Genomic DNA, 27291 nt, shown 5'->3' on the forward strand with positions numbered 1-27291 from the left:
CATACGCTTAAAAATGTTAGCTGTATGCTGGATTGAGTTTTAGGGTCATTTATCACGTTTAATAAAATGCTTACAGAAACATAAGCATGAGCTGATGGGCATTAACAAACTGTTAGATTATTTTATGCAATGTCCATTTCTGAGAAACTGCTTAGTATCTTGAATAGTTATTTTTCAGTTTGTGTAAGCAGGAGAGTTTAGTGACAAGCCCCAGATCTAACTGGTGCTTTAAGCTTTGATTCAGGCCTTTTTCTCTGCACAAATTCCCCCCAGAGTAGAGGAAAGCAGGCATGCATTACCTGACATCAAGGGCTTCTCCATCCTTTCTCAGTTTCAAGAAACCTACCCTTGGGGCCCCAGGAGCATGGAGAGACAGCAAGGAAGGGGACATCATCCCAGGGACACAGCGAGGAGGGTGAGCACAAGGACTTGGCATGGACCTGGGCTCATTGCCAGGCTCTGAGCAGAGCGCTGGCATGGCAGGGCCATGGGTGACACACTGCTTGAGTTTCCTGCAGTGTAAGATTTGTAGACATGCTCTCAAGTTGACCTGACCCTGTAGCCAGGAGCAATCAATTAAAGAAACTTTTCCCCAAGTAATCTGTTGCAGAAATTGTGATTTTATGACAGCTTGCCCTTGCTGGATTGCCCTTTCTAAGGACACGGTACTCCAAGCTTGAGATTTGCCAAGGCTGATATTTAAAAGGCACTGCAGGCACCTCGAGCACCTCTCTGGAAATTGCTGAGGCTGGCGGGTTTATTTGCAGTGTTTTATGATCTGGGACACACCACAGGAGCCTCCATGCAACTGTTCTGCTGGCACATGGACCTGTGGTGATGCCGGAACAACACACACGGAGGCTGTCTTGATCAGTAAGAGAAGTTGGCTACAAAATAAACATGCGGGAAATAGATCTCAGAAGATGCAGCCTACAGGCATTCCTCATCCTGTCTCCTTCAAGCACCTGCAGACTCCACCGCTCTGTGCCTCAGCTTGTCCATCTGTAAAATGGGGATCTACCCTCCACTAGCATGGCTCCGAAATCTGCCCATCTGGGAGGGTGATTTTGCTGTGATTGCAGTTCACATGAGCATTGGCTTAAGCAAAGTGGAGCTGGAGACAAGATTTCAGGGAAACACACCATGTACACTCCTGGAGAGGATTTCTGAGGAATGTTTTTGCTTAATTTGTGTTTTGTATCTGCACAGTACTCTTCTGCCTATCTCATGAGCATAATGCAGGAGAAAGGATGTGGCTCTAACAGGATAAAATATGAAAAAAAGTCCCTTTTTGTTTTCAATGTAAGAAATTAAATTTGATTTTAGTTTCCTTCCTTTCTTTTAACAGCTGTGGCACTTCGTCTGTCTTGTTGGCTTTTGCTTGGCTTTCAAGTCACGCAGAAGACATTCATGCATGACACCTTAGTCCGTGTCTGTTCACACATCGAATGGAAAATGCACGACTGTCAACAGCGCTACTGCAGACTATTTATCCATGCAGTCCTCATCAGTGCAGGGATGAGCAAAACACGTTTTGCCTGCCAATCTCTAATCAAGAGGCCAGATTAGCTGGCACAGTGGCTGCTTAGCTCTGTTCTGTGGAGCCTATGCTCACGCTGGTGAAAATCAGGAGCAATTTAGCTAAATTCAGTTTGCAGGTACAGACCTTACAAGGTCAAATAAAACAAAAAAATGCAGCCTACAAAGAACAAAAATCAATGACTAGGAGCAACAGCAGAACAAAACATGCTTTGGAGAAGGTTCCAGTATGAATATTGTGAAAATGAGAAAATTTTAACAACAGTTAACAGTCTGGAAAGGAAAAATAACTGGCTTGTGCAAAATATTCCCTTATGATGTGCATTCCTCACAGATATTTTCTACTTTGCTGCACCTTTCCCAAAAATATAATGGCAGCCTCAACGGTGTAATAACTTTTCTGGCATAGTTTTGCTTTCCAGCATCAAGAGGCTGAACCCCCGGGCTAGGGGAACATGCTATGTATGCTTTTTCTGGGTTTTGTCTACCTTCCCTCTTCAAGAAATGGCTTTATTTTGCAAAGGGATGCAAAAAGCATTCCTTCCAGTTTGGGCAGAATTTATACATTCATTTGTACAAGGTTCAAGGCAGGAAGAAACATCCCATCTACCTAGCAATGGTTAAAGATAAAAAAAAGGCATTTGAAGATGAGTATTGTTAAGCATGTAATTATGAGCTCAGTGGGGAAAAAAAAAAAGGAGCTTTAGTGTCGTGTTTTATTTGCAAGCTTTATTTGACTGCAACACCTGCTTTTGATAAGATTAACTCTTACTTACTTAGCATGCAATTTTGGCACCAACTATTTGTCATTAACTTCGCTGGAGATGCTCATTTCCAGCGCCTGAGATATTTTGATAGTCTTGCTGTGCTGCAGACATGCACAATGGGGCAGAGCTAATTTGCTGTTTGCTGGGTTAATGAAGATATGCACTAAAAAGATTATGAAGAAGAAGAATTAGCACATGAAGGATTATGAAACCAACAATTTAGAGTAATGTATATATACATCTATATATAGGCAGTAAGATTCTTAATTTGATGTTTCCATTCCAGTTTTACACAGCCTTTCACCATTGCCTTACTGATGCCTTGCGTTGCTTATTTTTTCAACCAATTGCTGTGATTACAGTGGAGCTCCAGTCTCACTATTTGGACATGCACAAGGCCAAAGCACGCCTCAGCCCTGTGTCAGCCCTTTCCCTATGGCCTCTCCAGCCATTATCCATGCTGAAAGTGAGACTGTCTACTGCAGCACTGCTGGTAATGCAGGCAGGAGGAGGTCTGGTCAGTCTTTGGTGGCAATTTCTCTTTTGACAAAGAAGGTGGCATTTCTCTTACCAGACCTTGGACCCCTCCTTTAGAGATGAAGGCAAGAAACAGCTTCTCCCTGGGCTCCACTCCTCCTGAGGTGGGCATCAAGAGCAGCTCAGGTTTGCGCATCTCCAGTGACTCAGAGCACAGCAGTAGGTGTTTGTCATGATGCCACGGCGAGCAAAACCTGCCTGCCCACGTGGATGCTGCATGCTGCTTAAAACCATCACACCTGCAGGCATAGCCCCACTGTGCTGCCCGAGTCAGCAGGCAGGGCTGAAAGTCGCTGTCCTGTGAAATTGCAAGGAGACAACCCAGTCTCCCCATCCGTCCTGCACCTTTGGGACGCTTCGGGATCTGCAGCTGCTGAGTTTGGCTCCACAAGATGCTGAGAGCTTACAGACCGCCCTTGGGTTAGGGTAGCTTTTGTCTTCCGTAAAAAATTACATTTTCATTAGCAGATGAGATTGTTAAAATATTCATAGGCAGGCTCTTCTGGCACATTCAGGCATGTCTGGAGAGCCACAGGACACGGACTCTGTTTTTGCCAGGGAGTATCCATAAAACATCAGGCCCCGCAATGGGTACGGTGTGCCCTTGTGGGCAAAACCAAAACAACCAGACAGCAGGAGGAACGGTGTCCAAAACGTTCTGTCAAAATATTTAGAGCTGAAGGTTGTTTTTTCCTGGAGTGATTTTGTCCCCCAGCTGTTTTGGGATTACTATGTGGGTTATATCCCTGCCCTGTCTTCTTCCCATAAGCATTACTGCCCCATCTAGCATTATTCCCTGATAGCTCTCTTAATCAAATGTCACTTCATGAGCTGTGTGATGGCACCAAGGAAAAATTGTCCTTTGATAAGTGATAGGAGACCTGAGGAGACAATTAATATGAGGGGGTTCCTGTACAGCACAGAGTCATCCTTGCACAAAAAGAGGCCGTGTTTCTCTTAATGCACCTCGGGCTTCACTGAAAATAAGGCCAAGAGAGCCAGCTCCTGCATGGATGGATTCCAGAGATGCTGCTGGAAAGGGTCAAAGGCTGGGCTGCCTCCTGCCATGAGGGGATGTGGCAGGGGTGCAGATGCTGCAGTGACCCCCAGGAGATCCTCAATTATCGATTATCAATCCTCAAACTTAATTCCTGGATTTGTGATGGTATTCCCAGAGTTGTCCACCTTGAAGCCCTATCATGAGGTGCTGTACGACATACGAAACAGGGATGGGACTATAAAGCTGGGCATAGTTCTGTAAGATTGGAGAGAGTTAGTAATGAGACAAGTCTGAAAAGGCTCAGAGCACACCTTGGTTTCTGTAGCTAACCACCTGATGCAGCCCATTCCGTGAGAAAGTGGATAGAAAACACACTTTCATCAGGCTCCAAATAGAGAGACTCGCATGGCCAGTTTCAGAAAAAAAAAAAAAAAAAAAAAAAAAAAGGAAAAGAAAAAGAAAAAACGGCTTAAAATTCAAGGCCGCAGTGTGCAAACCTATTTGGCATTCATTGTCAGAGGAAAATTAATTTTGCTCAAATTTTGCCAGAGCACCTCATTAAAGCACTTCCAGGCCTCAGGGGCTTTGAAGGTGAGCAGAAGCCCGTGCAGCCACCCGACCCCGTCTGGGCCCCACGCACCCCAGCACATCGCCACCCCACAGACCCCCACAGCTCTGCCCAGCATGGCCGACTTGCTGCGCAGAGCCAGATCCGCCCCTGAGGGGCAAATCCCAAATCCCCCAAATCCCCAGCTGTAGCACTGGGCATTGGAGGGGGCTGCAGTGCCAGGCCCCTCAGCATCCTGGTCCCCACCGGTGTAAAAGGAGAGCAACCCCACGCTGCTTCCATGGCCCACTTTGAAGGTGCTCGTGGTGGTGAAGGTGAAATTCAGCCTTCTGGCTTCACCTCCGCCTTGCTCTATCGTTGCTGCCCCCCCTGTTTGCAGCCCATCCCTGTTGGTGCCCTGTGTAGGTGGTGGCTGATGCAGCAGGTGCTGAAACTTGTTTTTTGCCTTGTCTTTGAGGTCTGTGCCCTTCTTCCCCGAAAGGAAAAGATGAGGAGCAAGAAAAACCCCTGTTTGCTACAGATTGTGACTGGCTTGTGTACTAATGTTGCCTTTCTCTCCTTGTTTTAGGGAGTGCTGCCGATTTTTTGGAGACAATGGCTTGACTTTGAAGGTGTTTTTTACCAAGGCAGCACCCTTTGGTGTTCTTTGGACACTCACAAACTACCTTTACTTACATGCAATAAAGAAAATAAACACTACGGATGTCTCCGTGTTGTTCTGCTGCAACAAAGCGTTTGTGTTCTTGCTTTCATGGATCGTTCTGAGGGACAGGTTCATGGGAGTGAGGGTAAGTGACTCCTTATCTCTGTCTCTTTCTGCTCCCTCTCCCTCTGCCCTTCCTTTCCGCTTTCCCCAAGCAGTGTCCCATGCAGCGTCAGCACAGAAACCCTTGGAGAGGGGGACGAGCCCTCACCCGCAGCCTGGCTCCCTGCGCATTTCCCACCAGCAGAGAGGAAACCTGCTCTGGAGCATGGCATGAAGGCTAGCTGCAATATCCGTGCTGCTGCGAGCAGACACTAGCCTTTGCCTGTCTCTTCCGACTTAAAAGGTTTCCGAGAGCATTGGAAACCCCACAGCCCCCGCTGACCCTGCTGCCATTTTGGCAGCCCTCAGCACGCGGTGTCCTCTGGCAGCAGAGCCAGGCAGATGGGCAGCTGGCACCCACCACGGAGACCCAGCGGTAGCTGCAACGAAAAGGCACTGCTGAGTCCCTCCAGCCTCCCTGCATCAGCAGGAGCTGCATCGGTATTTACAGAAATGATGGCAGTAATGTCTATTTTTTGCCCAGTGCTTCAAGAGCTCCCTGCTCATCAGCGTTGGCAAAGTTTTCAGCGCTCAGGAAAAGCTGCGTTATCTCTCACTGCTGAGAGTTAACTTTTGGGGAAGTATTGCTCTCTGGCAGGAGCACTTGGACAGCCCAGTGGTGGTTGCAGCCAAGAGGCAGCTCAGGGGAGCATTGCAAAACGCCCCTGCCAACAGCCCGGCCTTGCCAGCTGATGTCTGTGCCTGCCCATCCAGCTTCCCAGGTAGCAGTACGCAGAAAACAAATTAACTGCTGGGCTTTTGGTTGGTTGGTTTTGTTTTGTTTTGTTTTGTTTTGTTTTTAATGCATAAGGAAGGGTACCCTGAAATGCTCCCGGAGGCAGGGAAGTGTCACTTTTATCCCAGCTGGCCCTGCTGGCCATTTTGATCAAAGTGAGAAAAATAGGTATTTTGCTGGTGTTCATCCATCCTGTGGCAGTGTCAGTGAGCACCCTGTACTGCTGGTTGGGCCCAGGAGAGGAAGTGTGTAGATGGTTGACCACTGAACTGTCTGTCAGCTTGCTCCTTGCTCTGTCACATGGGGACATGTGGACTCAGGAGCAGGGACATTTCTTATGCACTCTCTGTAGTTGCAACCACATCCAATTGTCCTTTGTTTCTTGTCCACACTGCTTTGGGAAAGGACATCACAACAGCCCTACCACCCACCTCCATGTGCTCCAGTGGGAACACCTCCATCTCCTGCAGTGAAGCTGCAACTCTCCCCTTTGCACAGTGACCATCCCAGCAGGGCACGAGCTGCCCTGCTCCTTTCACACAGGACACGTGCAGTGAAGCTGTGAGTGCCTGGGGTGCTGCTTCTGTAAGCCCTGAGGTGCTGAGACATCCTCGTGGGCTGGTCGCTGCGGTGCAGCTGCTGCTAATCCAGCGCTTGAGGGACGGGCTGAAAGGCTTGCTGAGAAAGCTAGTGTGACACCCCTGGCATGTCAACAGGCCGAGAGGTCAGGGCAAGACTCATCTGACACTCGTGGCATGCTTGGTAGAAGAGGTAAGACCTTATGCCAGAGCAAAGCTGTTTGCAGAGTGGCTTCATTTGCTTTGATCTGTGCCCTCAGTGTTTCCCTTCGTGCTACAGTAAATAAAGCAGCTCAGCATTTAAGGGAACCACTGCTTGCGAGAGCCTCCTGCATGCATCCTGTAGAGACACACACACCTGTCAGTGGGACTTGGAGACAAACATATCCTCAAATCCCAAACCATGGTCTTCCTTTCCAGTAGAGGCCCTGCCTCCAGGGAGCCACTCTGAAGGCTGCCAGCCCCTTACGTTCAAATCAAACCTGATGCTTTTTATTCTGCCATTCACTGCAGTGAAGGTGCTGCCATTTGAGGCTCAAGGACTTCCTGAAATAGAAGTGATGTTGATATAGTTAATGGTCCTTGACGGACTTTTTTCCTCCATGAGTTTATCCTTGTAAACTTCTCACATGCAGAGCAAGGATACCCTTGGCTGATTTACCCATCGGGTGAAGACAAATCCCCTTTTGTTTGTTCTGCACCTGCCCCACACTAGTTTTGTTTGACGCCCTTTTCTTCCATGCTTCTGTATCCACACTGAGCATCTGCCTGTCCTTTTATTTTATTTGACAAGCAGCAGCTTGCTGACGTGAGAGGACTGCTGAGCGCTGCTGAGCTCCTTCAGCCCTGCCCACCCAGGACAGCCCCACGCTGCTCTAGTGCCAGGCATTGTGTTTTTTGTTTTTCTCTCTCCTTGCCTTTAAAAACAAAGCCTGTCCAGGCTGGCAGGGCATAGCTACACCACTAAGTGTCCCTTTAGAGGGACACTTCCCTTTTAGCCACGGAAGCTGCGAGTGGAGACAGCATCAGCTCCGTGGATACCTGCCTGGGGCTGCTACTGGTTTCCTGCCTAAGGGCAGGGGCAGGTGATGCAGAAGTACCTCTCATGTAAAGCTGCCCTCGTGTTTCTCCATGCTGGGGGCTGGCCAGTAACACTCGCTTTCTTTGTTTGTCCCCAACCAGATCGTGGCTGCTATATTTGCTATTGCAGGGATTGTTATGATGACGTACGCTGATGGGTTTCACAGCCACTCCGTGATTGGGATAGCCCTGGTGGTGGGCTCTGCCTCAATGTCTGCTCTCTACAAGGTAAGCACACCAGGGCTCCCCGCCGAAAGATGCCAGTCACCACCACTGACTGGCACTGCTCCTGTCTTGCTTTACAACCCGGAGGTTCACAACCTCCATGCAGTTGGGCACCACCTGCCCTTCTTTGCGGACCTCTGCCATAAACACAGCTGTTTGCTTTGTCTGATGCCTGCCCTCAGTTAGGACAAAGCCTTCCCAGGAAGGCAGAGCTGGAATGCCAGCCCTGCAGGGAAGTGGTGCGAGAGTTACACCAGCCCATGTGGTTTTGTCTTGTAGGTTTTATTCAAACTTCTTCTGGGCAGTGCAAAATTCGGAGAAGCTGCCTTATTTCTGTCCGTGTTAGCCGTCTTCAATGTTCTCTTCGTTACCTGTATTCCTGTCATCCTTTATTTTACCAAAGTGGAATACTGGAGCTCTTTTGCCGTTGTTCCTTGGGGAAACCTCTGTGGATTTTCGATTCTTTTATTGAGTGAGTACACACTGGGATCTCGTGCTGCTTGGGGTGGAATAGCATGCCAGAAACTGGCCACTAGTGGAAGCTGTAGCCCTCTGAACTACTGCAGCTGTTTCCCCTTATTCTGAACCTAAGTTTTAGCTTGATAAGGCATTCAGAAGGCCCATTCCTATGTGGAACCTACAGCTTTTCTAAAAAAAAAAATGAAATAATTTTTTTTTTAAAGGGCAAAAAAAAAGCAGTCAGAACCAGCTATTTGTATGAAATCTCCCAGATGAAAAATATTGCCTTGGGACAGACAGCAGGAATTGCCCAGGACTCCAACTGTATTTCTGGGCATTACACTAAGAGATGGGCTGTACCTAAACCTCACCCTGATCCTGCCACTGGACTCCAGTGGGGTAAAGAGTTCCCTGGGAACAGCAATGTCTTGGGCAGACAGACTTGCACAGGTATCTTCCAGGAATACCAGCAGAATTTAATATGCTTTCTATATGTACAACGTACAGAGAGAGTAATAAAGCAGGGGTATTTTGCTTTGCCTAGTTTCACTGGAGTAAAAAGTGGTTTTCTTTCCTACTTCAGCATTCAATATTCTACTAAATTTTGGAATTGCTATTACGTACCCCACCTTGATTTCTCTTGGAATTGTACTGAGTGTGCCAGTAAATGCGGGTAAGAATTTCTGACTTTTGCATCCTAATGAGTACATGAAATTTGTGGCCTTTCAAGTATCTACCAGGGATAAAAGCAAATGGCTCTGTTAAAGACATTTTACATCTTCTCTTAAAAACTTACACTCATTAAAAATTTATACTTTAATTGTTAAATACGTGTTGTATGATATTGCATGACTATTCATAATTCCTAGAATTGCTTTTTAAGTTACTGTCTGAAGAAGCCAGCGTACTGAAAAACAAACTAGATTTGAAGTCATCCATCTCCAGGCTGGGATGAACACTCAGAGATGAAGTAGAAATCAATTCTTAATGATTTTTTTCCAGGCAGGCTTAATATTAAATTGAAACAAATAGAATTAAATACATTTTAGAGCAAATTTGTGTTAGTAATTCTGCTGGCCTTGGTAAATAAAAGAGCAGGTGTAGAGACTACGAGGCAGTGAGGCTGGGCAGGGGAGCGGATGGGCAAACCTGGCCCAAACCACAGTCCCCCCTCTTTTTGGCTAGGCATCAAAAGAAACAAATAATACATTATCATTTACACTTCCTTGCTCCTTAAATGAACCAGGGCCTGCTGTGACCTGGGCTTGCACCCTGCTGTGTGCTAGTCCAGCAGAAAGTCTCCCTGCCACCATCTCCCCATGGCCACGTCCTCCTGTGCAGCCCAGAGCCGGGGAGCTGAGGGGAGGGAAGGGGGTACTGCCCTCGTGCTTTGTCCCACGTAATAACACCAGTTCAATGTCCCACACAGTGGTTGATCACTACACGAGTGAAATTGTCTTCAACAGTGTCCGAGTAATCGCCATCGTCATTATTGGCCTGGGTTTCCTCCTGTTGCTCTTGCCAGAGGAATGGGACGTCTGGGTGATAAAGCTGCTCACGCGTCTCAAGGTCCGGAAGAAGGAAGAAATCCCTGAAGGGAACGGAGACATCACTTCAGGATTGCCTAACAAAAGCCGGAGAACTCGCCCCTCCATGTCATCCTTTGCTCATTAAATGCTCTTTTTACCAAAACTTTGTGGTTAACCTTATATATGATGATGCAAAGGTCTTTTCTTGGGAAGAAGCACACCTGTCCAACACGGTGTACATACCTGTACAGTTTTGATATGATCACCATCTAAGGCATCAAGTCTTGGCATGTCCAGTTTGCTTGTACTTTTTTCACATCAGACCTTTCACTTAAGTAGTACACTGAAAAAAACTGCAAACCAAGAACCTCTCTTCTCTTTTTAAATGAATGTAATATATAGTCAAAATATATTTGCATAGGTTATTTTAAAGAATGATTTTCATGAAAAGCAGGGCAGACATTTTGAACATTAGGTACCGAATGATGCATTGCACACTGTGATTTAAAAGAAACAAATGCTATGCTACATCACATGTTTATTTTTTTGACCAGAGCTGTACTCTGATAGTTTTCAAGGAACCAAAAGGGAATCTTTACGGGGACAGGAAGATGGGGGGAAGAGTAGAAGGAAGGAAGTTCGGAAATCACTCTGTGTAGGTGAGCGCGTGCTGCGCTGGAACCGGACAAAAATTCAAGTGCTAAAAATGCCTGCATTAAAGCACTAGAGGGAAAGCAGTCTAGAGCCCAAATCTCCTGGTACTGCACGTGACTGTAGTCCACGTTTAAAACCATGCAAGAGAAATACAGTGCCTTCTACAGAACTCTTGTCTTTATCCGCGCAGAACCAGGCCCTGCTGTGAGATGGCGGCACTGCGGGGCTCAGCCTTGCAGCCCGGGCACCCCAAATTCCCCTCCGGCACCGGGAAGTGCCCCTCACAAGCGCTGGGAGCATGGGGCCCCGGGGACTGCAGGTTTGTGTGCAGGGGACCTGGTTCTCCTCCCGCTTGCACAGGTTTTAGCCCTGTGTGGAGCCGCACTCGGTTAACGCTAGCATGAGAAAGGGGAAACGGTGGTGTTTGCGTGGGGAAAAATCTGACCGAAAATGCGCGGCAGAGCTGACGAGAGCGGGGTTGCTGATGTACAGTCTGAGGACACGGACTGAGGGGGTGAATCGCCAGTTGCTTTTACTCCATAATTGTGAGTGTTTAAGAGTTAAAAATGTAATATATTTACATCAAATGTAACACTTTTTATGAAACTTGTAAGCACCAGGATGTTTACTTACGCGATTTTGGTTCGCCATTAAATTTCTATCTGTGATAGATCACATGCTATGTAAAAAAAGGGGGGGAAAAAGGTTATAGTTTACTATTTTTGAAGTTTACATTGTTGCATACAAAATTAAAAGTGTTCTTTTGAACTGCTGCCATAGCCTAAGGGTCCCTGCTGCCACTGAGGCCCTCTTTGTCTCAGGCAGGGGTGGCATCCACTTCAAAACATTTTAGCAAATCAACTTCAGACTCCATTAGCTGTTTGGCAACGCTCAATAATAAAAGATTTTAAACTCAGCTTCTGTCAGTGCTGTTTGCCTCTCTTGGCTGCACCTTTACTCCAGTTTTGCTGTGGGTTGCATCCGGCCAAAGTGATCAAGTGGCAGAGACAGGATCAGCCAACCTTCAGCCCAGTCTCACAGCCCCAGCTATGTTGCAGGAGCTTTCCCTCTGCTCAGAATCCCACTGCCTTCAACACAAAACCAGAATCTGAGCCCTGCAGGCGTTGTCATGTGCCCTGGCACAACTCGAGGCCATTCCCTCTAGTCCTATCTCTAGTTATCTGCGAGAAGAGGCCGACCCCCAGTTCCCCACAGCTTCCTTTCAGGCAGTTGTAGAGAGCAATAAAGTTTCCCCCGAGCCTCTTCTCTGGACTAAACAACCCCAGTTCCCCGGGGAATAGTAAGGCCCCGGCCCAGGCTGTGTGTTTGTTCTCTACATCTCTCTCTGTGACCAAATAGACACTAAAGACTTGCCAGAGGAGATTACACATACAAGCAAAAATCTGAGGCTGTGGGAAGCTGAGTTGATCATCCCAGTCAGGGTAACACAGCTCAATTTTAAAAATTTGGGGGGAATCAGGAGAGGTTAAGGTACAAGACAGGAGGACATGTACAATGCTAGTAACTGGCATGAAGGGCACACACACAGGCTTATGTCTCAAAGCTCCCAGATTAAAATTTACTGCATCTTCAGGTATATCATTTTGTCACCCTCAAAGTATCCCACATCATTCCGCAAGCTCCCTGATGAGTTGAGGCCAAATAAGATTGTACAAAGAGCCCTTCTATTTTCCATAATTCCAGTAAGTACCATCTTCTGTCATCTCTGCACTCCATTTTGGTGTGTGTTTGATGCAGTCCAATACATACCTGAAAGGCTCTAAATGATGTTTCAAAATCTGCACCTGGTGTGTGTTCATTGCTAAAATGGCAGCAGACTCTTCAGTGCTGAGTGCAGATCATGGGGGAATTTAAGTACCACAGCAGACAGCAGTATCAGTAGAACTGAGATTTACAAAATGTGATTGTCATTGCTTCTGCCAGTTTATCCTTCCCGAGGACAGGCTGAATACAGGCGAGGGCTGGGATTTCAAACCATATTTTATTACAGCGTCTCTCCTGAACATGAGCCGTGGAAACTAGATTAACCCATTTTAAGCACTTCCAAACTACACACAGACTAATCAAATGAACTGAGCTACACTTCTTCAGGCAACACCTTGCCCAGAACACCTCGTTAAAGGCAAGAAGGTGCTTGATGAAACTTAGCAGAGTGAAGCCCAGGTGTGATGAGGAGACTGTCAAGAAAGCAGCACACCTGTATGCGTACATGTGGGCATCTGTGAGAGCCAGGGTTTCCCAGACCTGAAGCTGAAGAGCAAAAGGAACTGGAGTCGTTGGCTCCCCCCAGAAGGAGAGGCAGAGAGCCAGCCCTTCTGAGAAAGCATTAGATGCAGCTGGGTCATCCTTCAGGCAAGGGCAAGACTGAACTCTCCTGACACTGGCCTGGTAAAAGATACACAGGACAAATTCAGTACACAGCCCCAGCATGGCCCAGGGCAGCCAGCTCAGACCTCTTCCTGAGGCGGGCCTGCAGGAGGGGGCTAAGGTGCGGACCTGGATAGGCAGCCTTCTGCTCCACCTCATCCCTCACAAAGCGACTTGGCTCCTCCCTGCTTATATATCCAGTGGGCTTGTATAAGCAGCAAATTGACAAAAATATCCAGAGAGCAAAGAGCATCACCAGGCCACTGTGGCTGCCCCCTTTCACAGCTGCACAATGCAGTGGTGAGGAACCCAAGGAAGGACCAACAGTTTCTCCCCCTCCCTTGCAAGTCTTTTTCCTTGCCCCCCTGTCTGTAGATGACTCCTGCTGCTGCCTTCATTTTTTGTTACAGCCATCCATAGTCTCATCACCACATGAGTCAGAGTCGGGCTTATATTAGAAAGTTTCTTCTGTTCTTCTGTCAAGGATGGTTGTATTCATATCAGCAGCCTTCAGAAAATAGCTATAAAAGGCAGAAATCCAGCCACAACACTCAGATGAACAGAAGACACTGCAACCAGCATCTAGCTTTGCTGTTTTAGGGGTCGGCCTCACTCATCTCAGGTTCTCCACAGTGCTGCTCTGTGTGCAAAGCAGGCACACTACTGAGTTGGTCAGGGCTGGCACAGGCCACAGGCTGGGGCTAGGGGGTTCTTCAGGGGATGGGGAAAGAACAGGAGCCCAAAGTAATGATGCTGGTGTGGAACAAGAGCATGGGAAAGATGGGATGAGGACAGAAATGACCTCATGCTGTAAACTCAGGAATCACATGGAGGTTGGCTCCACACCCCTGATCTGTACAGCAGACAGCAAGGAGTCCTGCAAGGCCTCCAGAACCGAGCTACTCCTCAGCGAAGGCCCAGGCTGAGAAGCTTCTCTCACAATCCAGCCCTCACACAAGCTGTCTTTGCAGAAATAGTCAGCAGTAACGGATTTTGATGGACGAGTTTAATTAGCTCATCGTTATTAAAAGAGAAGCAAGTAGATTTTCTTTTCAGTTGGCATGTTCTAAGGGCACCTCTGTGACAGCCTGCTCCTTACTTAAAAGTCCTGAACATCAAAAAGGGAAATAAAAAAAAAAGGAGCTGAAAGATCTTTTGAAAGCAAAGAGGAAGTCAAATGAACAGCTGCCCACCTGCAGCCTAAATATCTTCTTTTTAGAGGAAATAACATTCCTAAGGGCAGGACCAGCAGCTCAAACTAAAGTTTCTGAAGATAAAATGCCTCATACTTCTCTCTTCTACCTGAAACTCTGTTGGAGGGAAATATACTATCACTCATTCTATACGCACAAACTTATTCTAAGGAGGGTGGCGAGCTGCATTCCTCCACACACGACAGACACACTACGATGCAACCAGTGTACTTTTCAGAAACGAAGAATGAAACAGAAGGAGAGTTACAAGTCTGAAACCAGCCTAAAGGGTGGAGGCTGTGGAGCTCACATCAGCACTGCATTTAAGAACCTGCTAAGTGCAATCTCTCCGCAATGGGACAGCATCTTTCACCCAACTGATACATAAAGAAGAATAAAGTAGATGTGCTTTAAAGGAATTATTTGCCATAAATTGAGAAACTCTCTTATGAGTGAAAACAGTTAACTTGTGCACTTTAGACTTTTTACTATTCCCATTATCTTGCAGCTATTAATGCTGAATTACACCAGCTCTTTTGCTGCTTGCCCACATGACAGTGAAAGGTCTTCTCTCAGTTTTAGCCTTCACCGTCCTGAATCAGTAAAAAATTATCGTCATTTACCAATCATTTATAAAGATGTACTCCTGTCAGTATAGCTCCCTTGATCATCTCTCTCCTTTTGAGAAAAATCATTTGCTCTTGCCTCACTAACCAGTTACTAGACCACATGAAAACCTTCTCCTTTGACCCACAATAGCTTAATTTGGTGAGAAGCTCTATTAGAAATGCCTCAAAAATCTAAGTACAATGCTTGCTATCCTCTCAAAAAAGCACCCAGATGAGAGTGTGGAAAGTCACCCATCCTTCAGGCTCCACTGAGCATGAAAGGACAGGAATACTGAGCGTCTGGGTCTTGGTCCCTTCTCCTTTGCCTTTCCTCAGGGTAGGGTGACCCTGCCTAGCTTCCAAAGAGTATTTACACCAACCTCCAGCTTCTGCATGTACCCACAACCAAGATGTTTAAGACTCAAAGCTGTCTTCCAGTGGGGTCCAAGCAGTGGGATGTGTGAGGACTTATAAGATGTGAGCTTCAGCTTTGTTTCTCTGCCCTGCTGGCTGCTAGCACGCACGAAGAGCCGGTGAGCCCAGCTTTGTTGTCTACCAGCAATAGCTGTTGCTGTCCCTCCGGCTTCTGAAGCTGCCAAGTCTTTAATGACTCTAGTCTAGTGAGCAAACAGAGGCAGCTGTATAATACTGTCCTTGTGATTTTTGGCTACATTTTAAATGCCTGCCTATATGTTTTGGCTATATATTTTTAATGCTTTCCTGACATGTAAACAAAACCATTTCCCTTTCCTTGAGTGATTCTGGATGTGATCAAAGGCATGTTACTTGCTAGCTTGGCTGCTATGAAAATTGACATTGATCTTCAGAGCAAATATTCACCATGTTTGAGAACAATGTTGCCTTTCTGCCTGTGAAAGCAATCCCATCTGGTACCGCACACCTATGCTTCACTGAAACGTTTACAGTGAACGCTAAGGTGATCGGTGCAGCTGATGGATTATTAAATATAACACATGGATGCAAGCATTCAGCTGGCTTTTTGATAAAAAATTTTCGAGTATATTTCAGTCTCAGAGAGAACCAGGGACCACTTCTTAGCTTTCAGTATCTATCATGCCATGGTAATTTGAAGGCATCCAAATGAAATTCGTGAGTTTTCTTCCATTTACATGGCTTTGAAAATCAGTCTGTCTGCAGAATAGGCATATTCCCAGTTTCTTGCAAGAAACTGAACATCAACATTGCTGCAAAGCAAGATTTTGTCATCCTTTGTGGGCTTGGAGAATTGCTAATCAGGAGCCAACAGAAGAATAAGAATTGGTCGGTATTCCTGCCTTACCATTGCCTCTCTTCCCCAAATACTCCTTTTTCTGTTTTCTTCCTTTCTAAAAACTGAACAACAAAAAAAGGAATTAAAGGCTTTAAAAACAATTGCCTATAATTAACACACATGACTTCAACACCTCACCAGAATCCTCACACTCTAGGATTTTTTATTTCTGTCATAACTTTTAGGTAGCCTAGCGATATTCAGACCATTCTACAGAGCACCTTGCTGATGTCCATGAAGGGCCTCAAACAAAGGCAGTCTTTTCTCTGTAGGCTTCACATTACTATGCAGAGTTGTGAAGAAGATGAAAATCACTGTTGTGTCTGTTCTCTCCCCTGTTACTCCTCCACACCAGCCTGCTTCATCCTTCCTCATCAAACCCCCTCCAGTGCTTCCTGGGCACACGCAGCCCTCTGGTACAAGCAGAGCTAGCACAGAAAGCTGCGGTAGCTGTCCCAAAGCATTTACCTAATTTACTATGTTCATGTCACACTGGCAATCCCTATGGCAAGGATCACAACATGCAGCAAAAACAGCATGAGGAAATCAAGGTAAGAAACCCGACACACATTGCATTGAAACAGAACATGGAAATGCACATTTTGTTAGGGATTCAGAAAACTGATTTGCTAAACCTACCCCCAAAAATCTAGTTTTCTTTCTCCTCATACATACTTCCATCTTTACTCATTCAAAAGAACAACAACAAAAATGCTAATTCACCCAAAGAAATTCATGTTGGTTTTAATAAATAAATAAAATTTAACATAAGGTCTTTATGAAATAATAAAAAGGAATGCTTTGAACAAGGCTAGAGAAAGTATAGTATGTACATGTATAATATGCCTCTTTCAGACATTTAGTTATAAACATTTGGTATTACCTGCAACGTTATGTAAAGAGAGAAGTAGAGAAGTTCTCTTTATAAGCATAGACAGATCATTTAGTAACATCGGTGGCTACTAAAAAAAGAACTCTAATTATCAGCTGAGGAACTTACTAACTGTCTGTCAGTTCCTAAGCAATTCCCTTACTAGGCTCAGAAAATTCTTGCTCTAAAAAACAGTGGTCTTCTCTAGTGACTGATTCTTCAAGAGGGGTATTTAGTTTCTAAAGCACTTTTAAAAAAGTTATCTTAAAGCTAAAGATGACCTTTTCTGTTAAAGAATGACCTACTGCAATGAGATTTTAAGTCCCACTGAGCCCTAATAAACCACAAATGTAATTTCAGAAAGCAATGTGGGGAAGACTTCAACCTACATGTATAAAGATGGATGAATGTTTCCCCTCCACAAGAATGAGGTGCTTCTATGCTTGCTTTTGCAGATTACATCTTCAAAGCTGATGCTGCTGCCAAGAGTAACCTGTGAGGGTCTGCAGGCAGCAAAAGGATGGAAGTAGAATTTAAAATTTGGTCTACAAGATCTCAAGAACTGGAAGGGGACCTTGCTGTTTAACCTGTTCATGACTGCTATTTACTTTCTCCCTTCTTAAGACCTTTCAGTAACAGGCATTCAAAGCCTCTAGATTTTTTTTCCAGAGCTTCTGTGCTTCATGAAGTAGGACTGATGTACTAGTAGGCAAACCTCCTTTCTCCATCCAATGCTTGCCTAGTGCTTTGAACTACGGTAAAATTCATTGTTTAAAATTAAATGCTTTTGTCTTCATTTAAGTGAGAGCTTCCCAGAGAGATGGCTGATGTCCAACCATTTAAGTAATTTCTGTTAAAACATTTTCAAAGACGAACAGAAAGAGGCAACTACTGTTTTCAGTTCATGGTATTTCTTTGCTTAATTTATTCATTTTTAATAATAAAACCAGACACAATTAATTATTATGATTTCTTTAATCATATTCCTTCCTCAGGCATTGCAAGGAACACTGGAAGAGTCAGAGTTACATCTTTAGCAGATATCTGAAAAGCAAGAAAGAGAAAATATTGATGCATGGTTCTCTCATGCTACATATTTTTGTAATTTTTATTTTAAAATATGGCTTGGTGCTCAGCAACAGAAGACAATGCCCTGAGCCACCTCAGGTACGATCCTGCTATTATTTCTAGCAAAATAAATAGTTGGGCATGGGGCTATGTAGGAACACTATTTCAAATGAAAGCCACTGAAAATTTATTATGGATAAGGATCATAATTTAGAGGAAGTTATACATGAGTCTTTCTATGCAAGAAAAACAAATTAATTGTGCTCTTGGTGTAAGTACAAAGCTGAACACAGCCATGGTACTTCAAGAAGTGCTTTCATTACTAGTCCTAGAGATACCTGTTACATGCTACTTGCTTCAGCAGTGAAAGGAGACATCGTTATGGCAGACAGTCCAGAATCTGCTGGGTAAGACCAGATAAATATGGGGTAAATAAGTCTTCAGATGAGGACAGATTTGTAAGGGGTTCATCGGAAGGCAGATCCCAGTTAACAACAGGCACAGAAGAATCTGAGAGCTGAACTACTGTACAAACCCTACACAATTCACCTCAACGCAGTCCTGGCAAGATGGTGGATGACAGTCACCTGTTTCTTTAATATCTCGCTAACTATTAAGTGGAAACATAATTCAGAGGCTCCAGTTGTGGCAAGCAGCTCACCTAACAAATCTGGAATTATTTCAGCCTTTCATCTTTCTAGAACATTTGCCTCTGCCTGCCTATTATAAATATCCCATTTATTACTTACTGGGCACACTTCCCCAAAGTGAAGGGCTAAAGATAGACGCTTAGAATTGGCAAATTAACAACAACAACAACAACAAAAAAAATCAGCTCCTTATGATAGCAGTTTAACCAAATGGAAACATTGTCATTAAAAATATATTAGAGAAATCTGCCTTTTTTCTGTTCACATACTTTCTAAAGCCAGATCATTAGATTTCCATAATATCCATTACACAGAATTATTTACAAATGTCTTCAGCAAGCATTTCTTGGACTGCAAACCCTTAAAGAATAAACTATTTATCACAAATATCCCAGATGTGCTATTGGGGCTTTGTGATTAATTATATATAATCACATTATTCCTTCAGTTTCAGGAATGCACTAGGTAAACAACATTATACGCAGCATAAATTTTAAAATCTGAAATACAAGTGACACTTGCTATTACCACGTTTTGGTCCTGAAACTTAATGGCCATTTTCTTTTTAATATTCATGCTTGTAAAAGCTTGCATGCCTAAGAGCCATAAGTAAGATTACTTACTTCTGTATCAATTATTTTCAATAAAGCCCATAACTGAAATCCTACTGTCGTAGTGACTTCTGCTCACCTTCAAGTCCCCATTATGTTAGAGATTAAATTACTGCATTGCCCTCTCCTACCCATCACAGTCTAGCAATAAAAAGGTGGTTAAAGTAAACAGAGACGAGAGCACAGACTGTGTTAAAGACTGCCAGGTGTACTGCAGCATTCACATGCACTTTGCGCCCCAGGAACATCCCTCAGAGGAAGCATTTTGACAAAACGTGCTCCTTCCACATGGCCCTGCGGAGCACCAGGTGCCGGCGGCTCAGTGCCCACCAGTTTGGGCTCATGTTGGAGACCCACCCAGGTACCAAAACTTCACCCACCCCACAGCAGCAGCGCAGGGAGTTTCCATGGAAACAGGCGCTTCTGGAGCTGCACAGCACCTGGCGTTTACAGGCGGCTGGCGTGTATTTGGGCAAAGACCTGTAATTAATTGTGCAGCACCACAAACCCCCCCAGTTCCCCTAGGGAAGCAGTCACAGCACCAAGCCTAATAGAGTTCAAGCAGCATTTAGGCAGCGCTCTGACACATGGTTTGTGCTTTGGGTGGTCCTGTGGGGCCCCGGGATGGATGGATGGGTGGGTGGACGACCCTTGTGGATGCAATTCGGCTGTTTTGTGATTCTGTGACTCCCACACGCAGCACGGCATGGCTGGCTGCCAGCCCCCGGAGGAGGCGGGATGGCCGCCGCCCGCCCCGCCTCCGCCCCGCCCGCAGGCTGCGCCGGGCCTGCGCCTGCTCCTGACCTTCGGCAGGGCTGCTGAGGGCCGGGCCCTGCTGGGCCGAGCCGAGCCGAGCCGAGCCGAGCCGGGCCGGGCCAAACCCAGCAGAACCGGGCCGAGGAGGGCAGGGCTAAGCCGTGCCGAGCCGTGCCGGGGGTCCCGGCTGCGGTGAGGGGCGAGGCACGGTGGCGGGCGCCCCGCGTCAGGCGTGAGGGAAGATGTCGGCGCCCAGCATGCAGGAGAGGAAGGCGTGCTGGGGGGCGAGGGACGACTTCTGGAGCTGCCTGGAGGCGCAGGGGGAGGACGCGGCGCGGTGCCAGGAGCTGCGGCTGGCCTTCGAGGCACGCTGCCCCCAGCAGTGGGTGAGCGGCGGCCGCGGGGTCCGAGCACAGAGGGGAGAGGGGAACACCGCGAGCCCGGGCTCCCCGATAAACAAGGCAGCCCGTAGGGGCGTGCAGCTTGGCAGCTGGAACTTAAAAAGGGCTGAAGGGGACCAGGGAGGTTTAGGAAGCAGCAGAAATTATCGTTGGTAAAGGAGAACGGCTAATGGGGAAGGGAGGTGAGGCCCAGGGCTCACACCTGGCATCCTGCTGCGCATAAAACCCCTTCTTTGCACAGCAAGGCTTCACCGTGACCCATCTGCTTGCACATAACTCTTCCGTGGCCTGCATGCTTTTCAATTTCCCAAGCACAAGCTGCAATTCATATCTGATTTAACAGGTGTTGCTTCTTGTCACCAGTGGTGTCTGAGGGGCTGAATGCTTCCTATTTGAGCCCACGGACCAAAATCAGCTGAACAAATCAGTACGCGCGCAGTGGCTGTGCTGACTTACACTTTGAGGGCTGCAGCTCTGCTGTATAGGATCTCCAGTGCTGGTGGTGTTGTTTGCAGTGCTTTGCAGAGGTTCTGCACTCTGCAATACCATAGAAAAGCTGCTGGATGTACCTGTTAGCCTGTTCACTGCAGCAAAAAAATGCAACCCAGTAGCCTACTCTTATTAGATGTCTATGGGGATAAGGGGAGAGGTGATGACAGGCTGAATCTTCTCCTTCAGTCAAGCAACAAACTCCTAACTGCGGTAGAAAGCTAAAATACTACTTAAATTTATCAGTCAAAAGACCACGTATTTCTCAGTCTTGTTATGATGCACAAAGGCCCTTTTTCTGCTAGTTTCTTATGATGAACATGAGTTATTTCTCTTTATAAACAGGTTAAATACTTTGACAAAAGAAGAGACTTTTTAAAATACAAAAAGAAGCTTGAATCAGAAGGGTTTCATCCTCCAGAAACTGCTGGGAAGGCTTAAGTACTCTGCTTTCAAAGTATAGCTGATGAGAATAAAGCTGTGGAAGGAAGATGCGTGAGAAAGCAACAGAACCTGCTTTACTGCAAGAACTCGAGGTCAGGAACTGCTTAACCTGTCTTCCTAAAATGCAGGCCACTGTTCTTGTTACGGGGTCTCACATCTGCTGAAAAAAGGATGGTCATGGACAACCATGGACAACTTGAGTCAAAGGTCAAAGTAGCATGGTGCTGGGCTGTTGACTGTGTAATGACAGTCATTGTTTCACAAGAATAAATAAATGATTATATGATAGCACCATGTACATATTCTAAAAAGAATAAAAGTGGTTTTCAGCAAGTGAGCTCACTTTTCTTAAGAAAGCTTTTCCAACTTCACTACCATATCAAAAGCCAGGGGAGGGTGGTTTATGTAATCTGCATTTATCATTGGCCAATTGTTTCAAAGTATTTTAAAATATACTCACTTTACAACAGTAGCCATCAAAAAGCCTAATGTATGCTGTGTATATGATACATAAGCTATGTATTTTGAATACGCTTTTTTTCTTAAGAAAGAGTAAGGATTGTTGTCAGCTGTAACAGGTGGTTTCCAATCACTATCTGTTGTAAGCAGGGCAGTTATTTATCACACATTATGGAACTTTCATGTAATTTAGAATTAATTACCTTACTGAAGCAACTCCTTTAAAAATACCTACCAAGGTTTATAGCAGGGCCAGTAAGCTTGACCATGAAGGACACTTCAATGAGGGACAGCACAAGACATTTGTGATAGACCGGATTCCATATATATTTTGAAAGTTAAGTTTACTTACACTACCTGGTACTGGAAGCATTAAGCACTACTCATACTAAGAGAATTTTTGGTTGTTGTAAGTGGAGGGCATGTGGTCAGTTTCAAATATGGCTGTCATCAAAAATAACCACAGTAAAAATCCTCTGTTTTGAATTTTGGTATGTTTTGAATGTGGTTGTTCATGGTACTGTGTTGATGATCACAAAATAAATCACACACCACGTGCAATATAAATAGCATTTATTACCAATGAAACCAGTTTATTTAAGGAGGTAAAGCATTAAGGCATTAAAAAAAAAATCACTCTGAACTACAGAGAACAAAACATGCAAAATGTAAAATCCTCATTCACCCTGAGTTGTATCTCTTCTGTTCAGAATTTCATGTTGTAGCACCATAGGAAGTCACCCAGATGTACTGTAAGGCACAAAATTCTTGGTAGTTATTTCTGTTTCTGCTTGATCACCTGTTGCCTTGTGTACTCCCAAATGAGCAGAGCCCCACTGACATGAACATTGAGTGATCGAATAATACCCTGCTGAGGAATTTCCACACAGACGTCCAGGTGGTGAATCAGGTTTGCTGGGATTCCCTCGTGTTCATTTCTAATAGAGAAGAAACAGCAACTTACATATGGGGGAAGACAGATGTTCCAGAAAGCAGAAAATACAGAAGTCACAATAGCAACCAAATACCATTCAGAAAATGGAGCTTCTGCCCTTAAATGTAACTGGTGAGCACAAGATTATTATTATTAAAGCAAGTATACATTACTGATGCAAAGAAAACATGGGTGATCTAAGCTGTGATACAGGAGAAGTGGCAGAGCATTTTATCTTCAATTCACTGGGCCAGCAACAGCTAGCACCAGGACTCCCCCATTTTCGTTTTGGACAATCCACAGCAAAATAAATAGCTGTAAATAAGATTAGGGCATGAAGCTGCTGGCACAGCAGGGGGGCTCAACTACCCGCTTCACTTGTGATGAGGTCTTGGTACGAGGGAATTTCAGACTGACCAAAATCTTCAACTGGAAATATTTCACTTCCTTAGAATGAGCACATCAAAAGATACCAAAGGTTTTCAGTAATTAAAGCTATTATTTTAATTAGTAGAGAATAAAATTGGTTATGAAAACTACAGTCTAAAAACAAACTACATTTACATTTTAAAAGGGCTGAAAAACAGAGGTATTTTTGCCTACTTTGTCCTAAAAGGAGGGACAGCCCCTTCCTCCTGATCTCAGTTGGCAGCCCAGCAATTCCAGGATCTTTCTGACTTTAGATGCTTTATAGATTCCTTTAGCCTCTTCTTTGTCACATCTAAAGCTTCCTGGTTGTAGGAACTGATCATTGTTTTTCTCTAAAGTCCTCTCAGCCTCTGCTCAAACTACAAACGCTGTACCTGCTTCTACATGCCACATCTGCCCCATCCTGAATTTTTAAAGGGTCTCCCACGAAAAAGGAGTTGCAGTATATAGATTGGTTACTAAATATGAGAAAAAAAGGATCTTTCAAGAGTAGATATCCATACTTCCCATCCATTAGTACACAAAGCCAAACTCCTTGCCAATTTCCCAATCCCTTCCTGTTCTAATTCCACCTTTACGTGTCACTCAGTTTTCACAATACCCAGGTCCAACTAGAAGAAGGGCAAGATAGATGGATGATAGATAGATGGATGGCAAGAGGTAGATTTACAAAAAGCACACATTCTTACCCCAGCAATAATAGTGACTTCTCTGGAAAGCAATATTCTGTAAGATCAAAACTTTTAGCTGTCTGTTCCACACCAATAATAGTATAGCCTTCTGTTTTTTTCTGCTGTAAATAATCAACAAGCTGAGATGGCTTCACCTGTCCATCAAAAGTAGAGAGAAACACACAAATATTAAAATACTGCTATTTGTAAACTTCTGAAGTTACTGTAAAAAATATTTACTTGGACAGCTTTTAGCCTTTTAGCAGGAAGAGACTTATCCCCAAAGACTGTCCATATATGTACTTTACTATTTTAAAGGTTCTTCAGCAATAGCACAAAGGGTAGGTAATATCACAAGAATTCCCTCCATGAATAAAATGAACAAAGTCATTTCTACACTTCTGACAACTGAATGTAGAAGAATCGCTATTGCATAAGGTAAATGGCATACTTGTTACCTAACCATGGAATCCCTTCCTGAAACAATGTAATGGTTGGTCAGTCTTGTAAGCCAGTTGCCTTATATGCCTGTATTACAACTTGTGATAGCTTAAGATAAAGGTAAATAATTTCTCTGTTTTTCTTCCAACTCTATACTGCCTATTTGTATTAGATTCCAATTTCTCCATGCAACAGAAGTTCTGTCATCAGTAGAGAAGCACAGAGATTAGGTATGAAAATGTGTGCTCATCAGCATACTGTTTTAGGCAAAACACACTACAGCTATATTGCTCTAGAAAAGAAAATCTTAATAAACTGAAAATAAACACCACGTAAAAAATGAAAAATTCAAACTGAATTTATCAGATAACTTAACTAAAGCTGATACTGAAAAACAAATTACTGTAAAATACCACAACCATATCTTCTATCGAATGGTAAAGATACAGGTTGAAAACCTCATTTTTTTAAGCTAAACAATAGGTTCTAAAAGCTTAGCACAAGCTAGCTTCAGGCAAATTTAATGATTATACACATTAAGTTACCAAAAGCAATTATCTAAGCAAGATAAATGCAGTGTTGTTCAGCTTTCATAAACAAACATCCCATTTGAATACTCTGCTATAAAACACCCACTAAGCTATGATAGCAACTCACGTAATTTATCACAGCAAAATAAAAGCTAAAGTTTTCAAATTCTTCGTTACCAGGCTGACTCAAAGATTTTTCCAAAATATTCAATGTTAAGTGTCAGAAATGACAGCAGGAGCTTGTTAAATAAGAAGCTTAATTTTGCAAGAGGAAAAAAAAGTAAGACTGAACATTTGATAAACTCAAGGCGTGTTAGTTTTTAGCTATTAAACTGTTTCCATTCACCTCAACAAGGGGGAGCCACTGCTCTGCAGAAACACTAAGATGCTGAAACTGTTTATCTTGTACGTAATGAAGACTGCCGACAACTAGTGCAGATGCCCCAAATATTTCACTTGTACGACACAAACCTACAACAGAAGGTTTATTTAAAGTGATTTTTGTATAGAAAATAATATAAACACCATGCCAGAGTATTTTAGCAAGTGAAAAAGGACAAAGAATCCATAAAATGCATTATTATTTTATCCCTCTGTTTTTAATCAGTTTCATGTATTTTAGGTATTTTCCAAATCATATGTTGTTCCATATATCTTACCAGAAAAATAAATAAATAAATAAATAAATTGTGACTTAGAAGACAGATAAAAATGGAAAAAGCTCTTTGTCTGGATAGCACACTTCTACAGTACTAACTACACATACTAATGGGCCAGCATAACAGCCTAGGCGTGGATGAATGGACATCCGCACACACGCTTAAGCTCTAAATCCAATACCAGTTAAATAAAAGACTTGAGAATGACACATCACAGCATTACAGGGCAGACAGCACCAGCTTGTGTGTGTATTTTTCATTAGCAGTTTACCTCTAGTTATTAAAACTGCTGACAACAGCAAGCACAATGCAATAATGTATTTGTAGGATTTGTTATATCACAGCTTGCACTTGCACAATAGGAACACTCAAAATCAGAAGTGGGTACTTTCCTGTTGTCCAACTGTCACGAGAAACTAGAATTGCTGTACAAATCTTGTATATCTACAAGATTTGGTTTAATTGGTATACAAAAAAATAAATCATTTCCCTTTAGTAGCATACACAGTTATGAAAAACTTAACTGTGACAAAGAATATGAATGCAGGAAGAAACCTAGCTGTAAATTAAAGTACAATGAAGTTCTATTTAACTAATGCATGCTACGTGCAAGTTGGGTTTTTTTTGTTTGTTTGTTTTTAATAAATAACTACAGAATACTCTATTTTGTGGAGGGGGTAACATTTGGTTACCAAGTTCTTGCAGGATAATGACCTATTTCTCTGTGTAAAATATATTTTTTATATCAACATATTAAAAAAAATCTTACAAGTAATTTTTATTAGCCAAGCATACTCTGAAGTCTAAAATAAAAGTTTTAAAATGTCCATTCAACCTTACCTCCTAAATTGGTAGGTTTATCAATAAGTGAAGCCACCACAATCAGCCTGCTGTTTGATTTACCAAGTTTAGCAGCACGGTCCTGAAATACCATTTCCAGGTCTAAACTTGGAGTACTGTTTTTCCAGGGTATAATCTTTTTCTGAACATCAGTCCAGTCTGTTTGGCCATCTGTTTCAACTGAATTTGAACCTATGAAAACCAAGTATTAAGTCATATGGATATAAAAGTCATAGTGGAACTAATGCTTCAGTAAAGACGATTACCTAAATGGTAATACTGTAGGCAGCGTTAGTCATCTATTACCATTTTATGGGACATGCTATGCTCACACGTACACAAAACTAATATAGCAGAATAACGGGGACTGTGCGCATACTAAGACAAGACTTAGTACAGAAATACACTATTGCCATGCACAAATAATTACATTTAACACAGGTTAGCAATATTTTACCCATGTCTTGCTGAGACCAGTCACTCGGTTTTAGATCAAGAAGTTCAGTTCGAGATTGATACCACTGAAATGTTGGTGGCAAAGGAATGTCAGTGAATCTGTCAAATTTACAGAGTGAGATCCATTCATCCTCAGCCACTTCTGAAAGGCGTGGAAGAGTGTAAAATATTGTCTGCAATGTAACACAGTATTATTAGCAGAGCATCACTCAAAGCATTCACAGTAGGTAATAAATTAACCTCTAGGCAATTTTATAGCACACATCTTTTATCCATCATCCCATGTTTTTAATACAAGTTTTTCTTGCCATGTGACTTAACTTGCTAACAACCCTCATGAGTCATCTCTTTACATGGAGTGCTATCCCAAACTTTCATAACGCTACTCTCTCTAGTTAGATGTTTTTAAGGATATGCATTGATTACTGTTCTATACTTTTCAGCAGAGGACTTGTAAAAATGTTTTTTGCATAACACACTAAAGGGTTTTCAGACACCCTCATGAACTTCAGGTAAATAAAGCAGATTGCTTTAACGGCAAGAGGAATATGGTCAAAAACATTAAAATCTAGTCCTAAAACCCAACTCAGCACCACCAAAACAGCTAACCACAATTAATCAAGCA

General features: G+C 43.9%; 3 protein-coding genes across 4 annotated transcripts in view; 2 read left to right on the forward strand and 1 right to left on the reverse strand.

Moving 5' to 3' along the window:
• SLC35F3 (solute carrier family 35 member F3) overlaps window positions 1-9968 on the forward strand; it is a gene marked incomplete at both ends in the record, with an annotated part of 158547 nt that extends 148579 nt beyond the window's left edge. For both annotated transcript variants that reach the window (XM_084283367.1, XM_084283368.1), the window contains 5 exons: window positions 4980-5199; window positions 7713-7838; window positions 8115-8307; window positions 8878-8967; window positions 9724-9968. In XM_084283367.1, the coding sequence (XP_084139493.1) occupies window positions 4980-5199; window positions 7713-7838; window positions 8115-8307; window positions 8878-8967; window positions 9724-9968 (874 nt within the window). The remainder of the gene's footprint in view (window positions 1-4979; window positions 5200-7712; window positions 7839-8114; window positions 8308-8877; window positions 8968-9723) is intronic.
• Window positions 9969-19952: 9984 nt separating this feature from the next.
• COA6 (cytochrome c oxidase assembly factor 6) lies at window positions 19953-21536 on the forward strand. Its single transcript, XM_084284246.1, has 2 exons — window positions 19953-20299; window positions 21149-21536. The coding sequence occupies exons 1-2, from the start codon at window positions 20156-20158 to the stop codon at window positions 21242-21244; spliced, it is 240 nt and encodes a 79-aa protein (XP_084140372.1). The 5' UTR covers window positions 19953-20155; the 3' UTR covers window positions 21245-21536.
• A 191-nt stretch (window positions 21537-21727) lies between these two features.
• The window catches only part of TARBP1 (tRNA guanosine 2 -O-methyltransferase TARBP1), a gene marked incomplete at its 5' end in the record, with an annotated part of 34818 nt that continues 29254 nt past the window's right edge, over window positions 21728-27291 (reverse strand). Inside the window, 5 exons of the mRNA XM_084284243.1 lie at window positions 21728-22644; window positions 23759-23895; window positions 25058-25182; window positions 26211-26402; window positions 26668-26839. Coding sequence (XP_084140369.1) covers window positions 22482-22644; window positions 23759-23895; window positions 25058-25182; window positions 26211-26402; window positions 26668-26839 — 789 coding nt within the window. The 3' untranslated portion in view covers window positions 21728-22481. The remainder of the gene's footprint in view (window positions 22645-23758; window positions 23896-25057; window positions 25183-26210; window positions 26403-26667; window positions 26840-27291) is intronic.

The sequence above is a fragment of the Netta rufina genome (assembly GCF_964035555.1).
Source record: "Netta rufina genome assembly, chromosome: 3".
NCBI classification, from domain to species: domain Eukaryota; kingdom Metazoa; phylum Chordata; class Aves; order Anseriformes; family Anatidae; genus Netta; species Netta rufina.